At 42.0% G+C, this 9873-nt stretch overlaps 1 protein-coding gene across 5 annotated transcripts in view; it reads right to left on the reverse strand.

Annotated features, from left to right (window-relative positions):
* The window catches only part of ZNF451 (zinc finger protein 451), a 33195-nt gene extending 27014 nt beyond the window's left edge, over positions 1-6181 (reverse strand). The window contains exons 1-4 of one of the 5 annotated variants that reach the window (XM_053938042.1): positions 6077-6181; positions 5351-5434; positions 1661-1744; positions 349-474 (exon numbers count right to left, since the gene is read on the reverse strand). In XM_053938042.1, coding sequence (XP_053794017.1) covers positions 349-474; positions 1661-1744; positions 5351-5431 — 291 coding nt within the window. In that variant the 5' untranslated portion in view covers positions 5432-5434; positions 6077-6181. The other 4 variants (XM_053938044.1, XM_053938043.1, XM_053938039.1 and 1 more) reach the window with 4 other exon arrangements.
* Positions 6182-9873: the final 3692 nt, after the last annotated feature.

Consider the following 9873-nt stretch of genomic DNA (forward strand, 5'->3'; position numbering starts at 1 on the left):
ATAACTGTTATTTTTCAATTAACTGAAATATTAGAATATCAGAATAATTGATACTAAGGTTCCTCTGCTGTATCTACAAACAAGAGAAGAAGTTTTTGCCATTGGTTTTCTTTCATTTAATTTTCCCCCTTAGAAACTGCAATAAGACTAGAAAATTGATCAGTTAAAAGCCACTGAAAAGACAAAGTCCATGTAGTGCTTCACACGATGCCTCAGAAGTAGAAGTCTAGTTGCTAATTCCAGGTATGCCTCTCCAATTTTTTTATTTATTTAGTAGTGAAAACAAAGATACTTGTGACTACAAGGCCTTTATTATGCAATTCTTCCAAAATAAAACACATCCAATACCTTAAAGGCTTTGTTTTTCTCTTCTTTTTGCTGTTTCTCTACTTCAACATGGCGTGCCAGACGATCCAGGGTTGATGCAACTCGTTCCTTCTGATAGTCAATGTGATCCTTACGCTTAGTATTTCTCTACAATTGGAAGGTTAAACTCTTATTTGGTGACTGTTGCGTAACAGACATTAATACAGTGAAAAGTGATGCCCAAGCATCACAACATAATTCAGTAAAGAAACTCTTAGCCTGAGTTCCATGAGCTACCTTGTAGCTTTCTCTTCTTTTTTACCAGCATATGTAGCTTCTGTTAAAAAACAAATAAAAACAACCCTCCCCTCCACATATTCAAGGCAATTCAACATAAACATTAGCATTACTATGCAGTAAAGGAACATGCATGATTGTGCTGAGTGTCCTAGAAGTCTCCAACAAATAAAAACTTAACTTCTTCCAAGTAAACAAAATCCCTCCTGACTTCAAAGCCAACATGCAGCCCATCTAAAAAACCTGAAAACTGCTATCATTCTTGCCCTAATGCTGCCCCCTGTCTTCAAAAAGGCAGATCATGAGCTTTTTCTAGCCTAAGGGATAGGCCACATCCCTGTTTCCTCTTCTTACAGTCAGCTCTAGTAATGATTCCTGTAATGACAGCCTGTGTGTGTACAGAAAATCACCTTTCCTTAAGAATCAGGTTTGTTGCAAATATCCTCTGCTGCAACACAAGAAAACAAAAGTCAAAAGACAGTCACTGCTGCCAAAATCAACTCTAGTAGGGCCTCTCATTGTCCCTGTCAAAGGCCTTGCAGAGCAGACAGAATCAGCTTGGGGGACAGATAAACTGATGAGCCTGCTTCTGACTCGTACATTCTTAGCATGGATTATGAAGGATTAGGCTGAGCTAAACCCAGACTGTCACTAGAATAAGGTCATTCAACCCATACACTGTTCCTAGTAAGTTATTTTAGAAAGAAAAGGCCTTGTAGTAGACCAGGTATATTTTCAGGATAGAAACTGGAAACCCCGACTTCCAAGGCTGCATGTAAAGTGACATTTTATTTCCACACACTTGTTCAGATGACTGAAAGACAAATACAAGTACCATGGTGGAAAAAATGGCTGTGGAAAAAGTTAAGTGCTGGTATTCTTGCTTTTCACTCAACAGCAAGTAGAAAAATCAAAATATGTCAATACTGGTTATTTAGCACTTGTTAAAAATACATCTAACAAGGCTTTTGTGAAGAGTAACGTGATAGGAAAAAATACAGAAGAGCAATTATTTTATTCAACTAAGATATCCTAAAATTTATTACAACATACTCACATGAAAATAAGAACTGCTGTTAGGCTCTTCATCCTCACTGCTGACGAGATCAATGCATTCAAGGACGGGCCTTAAAGGTCCTTCCTGGAAAAAAAAGTGTTAAAAACGCTCACACAAAAGCATTAAATTGTCCTCCTCAGAGATAAAATGTACCATCTCTTCCATATATTGGCATATATCTCTTCAAGATATCAACAACCAACCAGGTAGGGCAAGCTAGAAGACCTGCTGCCTCATGATGAGTAGCAGAGAGAAAAGCAGCATGGAATCCTCTCTGCTGCTCTTAATGCATCTCATTCTTTACATTCTTCCACCTTTCAAGGCAGTAAAGCTGTTTAGCTGGCCAGGCATGAATAGTCCTTTGTCTCACTGGGGAGAAGAGGGATGAAATCTTGCACAGATGACAAAAGCTTCTATGAATCAAGCTGCCAGCCTCCAATTACTGACAAAGAGTAACTCTTTATGATTAAATAAAGATAACACGGTTTTCTAAATGAAATAGTAAAAATAATCCACTGCAGATATGCTTCTGTAGAAACTGACAGGCTCTGCAATGCTTTTAAGAAATTAAACCTTTATTAAACAGATGTTAGCAAGTAAGAGTTCAAAGACACACTCCAACCATTTGACTGTCTAATCAGTTCAATAATGTGTTTTGAAATGTTCAGCTCTGATCCTAACAGCTTCTTCAAGGACAGAGATTTTTCTTATTTGTGTTCACTTACTCTTAGCGTTCAACAACAAATGAAAATGTACAAAACTGACAGCTGAAATGCAGAGTAACTTGCTTTCAACCCTAGAAGTTCAAGTGATCAAAACATTACTTGATTTGGTATAGTAACTAACTCTCCTCTAAGCCCAATGCCTTTGGTGCCAACTGTGGCAACTTGAGTTATCCATTTGTTCACAGGGCATTACAATTGTGAATTTTTTCACTCTTCCCTTATCCTTCCCAGGTAAGCAAAATGGGGGCAAGACCATCCTGTCTTAAGAATACAGGAGCAACAGCTTGCACTGTAGATTAAATCATATTTCTCTGGTGGTATGTAAAGCTTAAAATGTAATAATTTGAAATGGACAAACAATGTTTTGTGGAATATGTGGAAAACTGCGGAAGAATAATTTTAGGTTTCTTGAATGAGGGTGAATCAGACTGCAAAAGCTGAAAATCTCTGGCAGCAGCAGACTGACAAAAAGTCCTCATCTGATGGAGCAAAAGCATAGTCCTACAGTATGAATTCAAATACCCTAGTACAAGTAAATAAAGTAGGAAAAAACCACCCCAAAACCACAAAGAGAAACTGATCAAAGAAACAAAAAACCCACATCAAAGCCACATCTGACTGTCAAGAAGAAAAGAGAAAAAGGAAGAAAAACATAGATCACATGGCCTACAGCTAGCTGCTTGTTATCCATCAAAATGAGCACAGGTTGGGACACCCCAGTAGCTTCCCTAATTCAATTTATACACTACCATCTTGTGCACAGAGTCTTAAAGACATGTAGATAATCAGGAGGCAACCATCCATAATACTTATGAAGAGTGTAAGTTTCCAGTCATACACATTATTATATGGAAATGATGATTTAAAGCTTGCCAAGCAGTCTAGAAATCCTTTTGCAAAGTCCAAAGTCACCTTCACTTAGAGGAGCAAATGAGATCTGAAGACACATTGCTGATATTAGGTGATAGCCAGGGTCACACACCTTTCCCCTCATATTCATCAATTACAATAGTAAGCTACTCACGCCAAGATATAAGTCAGGCAAAAAAATTTAGCAGAGTCATCTTCCTATATATAGCAGCCTCTCTTGGAAGCAATAGTCACTGGGAGCAAAAAGGATTCCTATTATCCACAGGCAAAGCCAAAGGAAAAAAAGGTAGCTGGAAGTGCTGATTTTAGTTCCTTTGTTTCAGTTCTCTTTCAATTCCTGTTCTTGGTGCTCCAGCAGCCCTTCAATCCTTACACTTTCTACACTATACTAGCTTCCTTGTTCATTCGTTGCCCAGTTTTAAGAAAATGAAGCTTATTCAGTCATGATCACAGGATGATAGAAGGGTTTGGAAGATCATCTTGTCTCAACCCCCCTGCCATAGGCAGGGACATCTTCCACTAGACCAGACTACTGAAAGCTCCCCCCTGCCCAGCCTTGAACACTCCCAGGAATGGGGGGCATCCACAACTTACCTAGGCAACCTGTTCCAGTGCCTTACCACCCTCACAGAAAACAATTTCTTCCTAATATCTAATCTAAACATACTCTTAGTCTGAAGCTATTCCTCCCTGTCCTCTCTCTATATGCTCTTGTTAGAAGCCCCTCTCCATCTTTTCTGTAGGCTCCCTCCAGGTGCTGGAAGGCTGCAATTAGGTCATCCTGAAACCTTCTCTTTTCCAGACTGTACAATCCCAATTCTCTTAGTACTTCCTCACAGGAGAGGTGCTCCATCCCTCTAATCATCTTGGTGTCCCTCCTCTGCACTCATTCCAACAGGTTGATGTCCTTCCTGTGCTGAGGATGCCAGAGCTGGATGAGAACTGCAGGTGGGGTCTCACCAGAGCAGAGCAGAGCAGTGCAGCAGGATGCCCTCCCTCGTCCTGCTGGCCACACTGCTTTTGGCACAGCCCAGGACACACTGGAACTTCTGGGCTGCAAGCACACATTGCCAGCTCATCCACCAACAACCCCAAGTCCTTCTCTGCAGATGTACATGAATACTTGTGTGTATATAATGAACTTCAAACTCAATCAATTTTGCCCAAATCAACCAAAATATTAAGACATCTCAGAAATAACCAACTACTTATAATTTTTGCAAAAAAAAACCCTGTCCTTCATACTAGAGCTCATAAATACCCCTGCAGAAAAAGTCTGTATGTTGAACTTCGGCTTTAATCAAATACCACACAAAATGGGGGGGACGGGGGGGGAGAAGATCTAGTAATTATTCAGCATATTGTTCAAAAATGAGACCAATCTACAAAAAAACAGCCACTAAAAATACTGGCATCACTGAATCTCTTGACCTTAGCAACATGACTTGTTCCTTCAAGAAAAACATCTTTAGATGTATAGATGTGGCTCCTAGGGACATGGTTTCATGCTGGGTTAATGGCTGAACACAATGATCTTAATGGTCTTTTCCAACCAAAACAATTCCATGATTCCATGTAATCCTGCCATCCAGTACCACTTCAGTGATGACAGATTGAGGCTAGAACACGTGCAGCATGAAAAACATTCTGCTTCTCTTGGATATCCAACAGATACAAGTGTCTTATTGGTCACATAAAGCATGTCAGCATCAGACTAGGTGTTGTACAATAAAGAGCCCCTCACAATTTGAGAGGATTGTTTAAGGCCTGTAGTCCATTATTTCCTACCTCTTCTACATTGAGTACAGTGATTTCAACATTGATTTGCAGAATGAGCAGTGATTTATGACCATATTTTCTCTACAGGACCAACTGACATCATCTTACACCCTTCCAAGAAAGGGCACATAAGATTGAGTTGTTATCTGCCATAAAAATTCACAAATAAAATTATCTTTATATTCAAGAGTAATGCTTTACATCAAAATATAATCATCATCAACTGAGTCAATGAAGACCTCTCTCCTGTTTACTGGACTACTGAAAGTGTATTTTTTACAACAAGCAGTGTATTTCCAGTACAAGGTCTACTTACTCCAATGAACTCAATTTCATCTTCACTTCCAGAAGCTGGTGATTTACTCTTGTGAAAGCTATCAGAGTTATGAGGCTCCATTATCTAAACAGAAACAAAATATACTATATAATTTCACTTCTAAAGTTTCATTTAACTATACAGCATTTTCCATTTTATGCCTTATTTGGCTTTGCAGTTTATCTGTATTCAACAAGTCTCTATCATTCACTCCCAATTACCAGTGATACCACAAGTGGTGATAAACGACTCTGACTCGAATCACGCTACTGTATTTTTCCAAATATGTAAAACGTGGTTTTATCTACAAAGCATGCCAATACCTACACTCCTTCAGCAGCCGTAGCTGCAGTGTAGCAGCCCAAGGACATGCCTGAACTTGAAACCCCAGTAAGAGCCGAGACCCGAGCTCCAGCCTAGCGGCGCTCAGCCACCGACGAGCCGAGGCCGGCCCGTAACAGCTGCGGGCGAGCTCGGGCGTTTTCAGCAGCTGCGGCTGCTTTGGGCCGCTCTAGGACCGCGACACAGGGCTGAGCTTCCTGCTGCAAAACAACGGCGGGGGTTGCGGTGCTGACTCACGTTCCCGTACCGCAAGGGCCCGCGGCACACGGCTCGGCGGGCTCCGCACGCCGCGCTGCCCGTGCTGCGGCTCGCCGGGCCCCGCCCGCGACCGCTGCGCTGCAACCGCCGGCCCCGCGGCCCGCGCAGCGCCCCGGCCCCGCTCACCCGCCGCCGGGCCCCGCGGGCAGCAACAGCCCGACCCGCCGCGTCCCCGCTTCCTCTGCGGCCCGGGGGCGGGGCGAGGGCGCGGCACGGCTCGTCGGGATCGGGAGGTGCCGCCGCCGCCGCGCCCCGCGCTCCCCATGGCAGGTGCCGGCGCTACCGCGGCAGCGCCATGGCGCGGCCTCCCTGGCCGGCGCTCCGGGATCTTTCCTTCTTTTGCGCCTTCTCCTTCTTCCGGCCTCCCCTCGTCCGCCTTCAGACGGGCTGCACCGAGTTCCGGCTCGGAGCGGGAAAACCCGCACTCCGCTTCCGGGGCAGGAGGAGGAAGAGAAGGAGGAGGAAGGGCGGCTATTGGGGCTGGTGGGAAGGCGGCAAAATCGCCTCGCCGGGCAGGGCCGGGCCGCGGTCCCGCTGCCGCTGTCTCAGCCGTGCCGTGCCTGCTCAGCCGGCCCGTGCTCAGCCACCTCACACGGTGCTTGATCCAGCCCGGGCATCTGCGAAGGTCCTTCGTGAAGATCTTGTGGGAGGCGTTGGCAAGGGCAATGGTGAAGTTCAGACACGCAATGGTCGTTGCTCCACTCTACCAGGGCAATCAGTTTATCACAAAAATTTGTCAATCTGGTCAAGCCTGATTTCCCCTTAGTAAAGCCATACTGACAGCACAATGATTTTCTTGTCACTGAGATACCTGGAGATAGTTATTGGGATTGGCTGCTTCATTACTTTCCAGAGTGGTGAGCCTGCTTTTTATTCTTCACCCTCCCCTCAGGATCCGGAGCTCCACCGTCTCATGCTCACTGTGGCCAAGGGTGCCTTGAGCTTTACATTTCCCACAATCCCTTCATGGGTGTAGGTCCAACAAAGCATTGCTCATTCTTGGTCCTTGTTGACTGACTCCTTTATGACTTGAAAGAAGTTACCAGAAACCACCTGGATTGATTATGTCCTGCTGTATTGTCCATCCAGCAAATATCTGAATGGTTGAACTCCCACATTAGTACCAGGGCTTGCAAACACGAGGCTGCTCCTATCTAGGAAAGGACCTGGGAGATTTCTCCATTATGGTGTCTCATAGATATTTCTCTGCTTACATTGAAGAGCTGAAGGTGACCTCTTCTAAGTTCCATCTTCTTGATTTTGTGTTCTCTTTCTGCCACATCACCTTATGCCCTTTGCTTTTTTCTGTGTCCATCAATCCCCCACAAGGCTGCTGGTTACTCTCTCACTTAATTCTTAGTTTCAATCTCTGCTTATATGGTCATGATCCTACTGGTAAAAATAGCTTTGCCCTGCTTAGTGAGGTGGATCTCATCTCTGTCAAGACGAATGTGATTTGCAAGCAGGGTCTCATGGTCGTACAACTCAAATCTTTGTCACCAACACAAGTTCTGCCAACAAGTATTGACTTGTCCTGTCAATGCCCCCTCACTGCTAGGATTGAGAAAACATCACTCAGACCCCCACACCCATGATTCCTGCTATTTATCTGCTACTGCTCTCCTGCTTGTTCATATAACTACTTTTTGCCCCCAAAGTAAAAGTCAGTATAAATCATCTTTATTCAATGCATTGGCTTTGAGTAAGCTGAACAGTGTAAATGTCACCTGTGAGTTGTGTATCAGTATAAAAGAGCTGCTTGCACACCTGCAAAGCACTTCACTGATGTGTGCTTATCAAATCCTGTAGACACAGGAGAAAAAGAATTCAAAGTTGTGTGTTAAATTTTGCATTATGCAAGAGAATAAACAACTATCAGCAATGTCATGTCATATCATAGTGCACTTATTTTTCTTGAAAACACAGTTACTACTGTTAGTTTTAAGCCTCTTTCCATATGAATGTAAAAACAGCTCTATGACAGAAGGTGGACATACTGAGCTGCTAGTTGTATCTCCTAGTTATATACTCATTAACAGCTGTACGATTTAATCACTCTTGTTGGAGTGTATAAACAACACTCATTTGTCTATTTTTATTTCATTATTAAAATAATGGAAACCTGACTGCCACTTGGAAAGTCATTGTTGCTGCCTAAACTTTAATATTTTGCATTTGTAACTTGAATTTGCTAACAGAACATTGATAGCAGTCATTCTGTTTGTAGCTTGCATTTGCACTTGATAACTTTTGTTTCTTGAGAGTAGATAATATGACAACCTGTAGTAAAAAGTTATTAGGGCAGCATGATGGAATTATATTTCCAAACTCTGACACCCTATGCAAATGATGCTCAATTAAATATGAATTTTTCAGTAGTCCTTCATGTAAATGTTTACTCTTGCAATGACCAGTCCAAATTTCCTCCTTGTATGTAAACAATACAGTTAAGAAAAAAAAATAGTAAGGGAGTTGCCATGCAATAATTTCCAATATACTAACAAAACTCTGAATTCCAAAATTTGTGTATTTCATCTAATTCCTGTGAAAGAACAGTTGTTCAGGCTTTGGGCCAGCTTAGGAATGTTCTTATGGAGAACTTGTTGAGGAGGGCAGGGGAGGTGAGGTAAGGAAGAGCAGGGGTTTTTGTGAGATCTTCATGAGATCTCCAAGTCCAAAGCTCAAATGAAGTCTAGATATCACATAGGATGTGGAGGCTCTTTCAGAGCAGACAATCTTCATAAACTCAGTAATGCTCTCTAGCAACTAATTCCACATATTCACTATATGCCCTTAATTATAGAGTAGGTTTAGATGAAATATTATTAGGAAGAAATGCCTTACTGTGACGGTGGTAAGGCACTGGAACAGGTTGCCCAGAAAAATTGTCCATGTCCTATCCCTGGAAGTATTCAAAGTCAGGTTGGTTAGGGCTTTGAGCAGCCTGGTGTAGGGGAAGATGTCTCTGCCCATGACAGGGGAGTTGGAACTAAATGATCTTTAAGGTCTCTTCCAACTTGAACAATTCTATGATTCTAATTCAAACATATTTCAACATTCTTGCTTCGCTCCTTGCTCCCTGAAGTGAAACACTGATTGCCTTTATAACTATTGATTTCCCTCCTGTATCAACATGCCATACTGCCACTTACTCTTGATCTAGAAAATTTAGATATCTGGTGGTTTGTGTTTTTTTACTCCTATACTTACTATACCCTAGTAAGAGGGGACTCAACATGCATTTAACTCCCTGATTCATTCAACCATATATTTTTTCAGTAAGGTTTTTATCCAATTCTTCACATATCTCAATATTCTTCCCGTCTTAGAAAACAAGCACTTTTCTGAGCACTTCATGATAAACAGTTACCAAATTTTTTCCATGCTAACCTTCAAATTCACTCTAATATACAGTAATAGAAATAAATAGTTCAAATTATTAGTTTTAGTGTTGCTTACCTTTTCAGTAGTAAATCTCCAGTTACTAAATGCCATACAGTCTAATACCACTACTACAGCTTCTCTAGCAGCCATCAGTCTTCTTCCATTCTGAGGACTGCAAATAATGTGCCCTCTGTTGCTCATATCAGAATTTTACACTTTGGAACATCACACATTTACCTATAACCAATTAATTTTTACTTCAATGCAAATTTTGGGAGAAGCAGCATTATGCTGATCTGATGTCCTTCTGAAGTTTCTAATCTGTGATTATCTAGTCTTCAATTTTGTATTATCAGAGTTTGTCAGGGTAATTTTGAAAAAAACAGTTTTATTTTGTACCTTTGTGGTCATACTGCAAGAGATATGGCCCTTTTGTTAATGGTATAGTTGTATAACAGCTATTTGGTTCCTTTCGTCCAGTGGGATAACATCGTTTCTATAATTTAGTAGGAGGAAGGAATGGTCTTTTTGCAGCTCAC

Source organism: Vidua chalybeata, chromosome 3 (genome assembly GCF_026979565.1).
Source record: "Vidua chalybeata isolate OUT-0048 chromosome 3, bVidCha1 merged haplotype, whole genome shotgun sequence".
Classification (NCBI taxonomy): domain Eukaryota; kingdom Metazoa; phylum Chordata; class Aves; order Passeriformes; family Viduidae; genus Vidua; species Vidua chalybeata.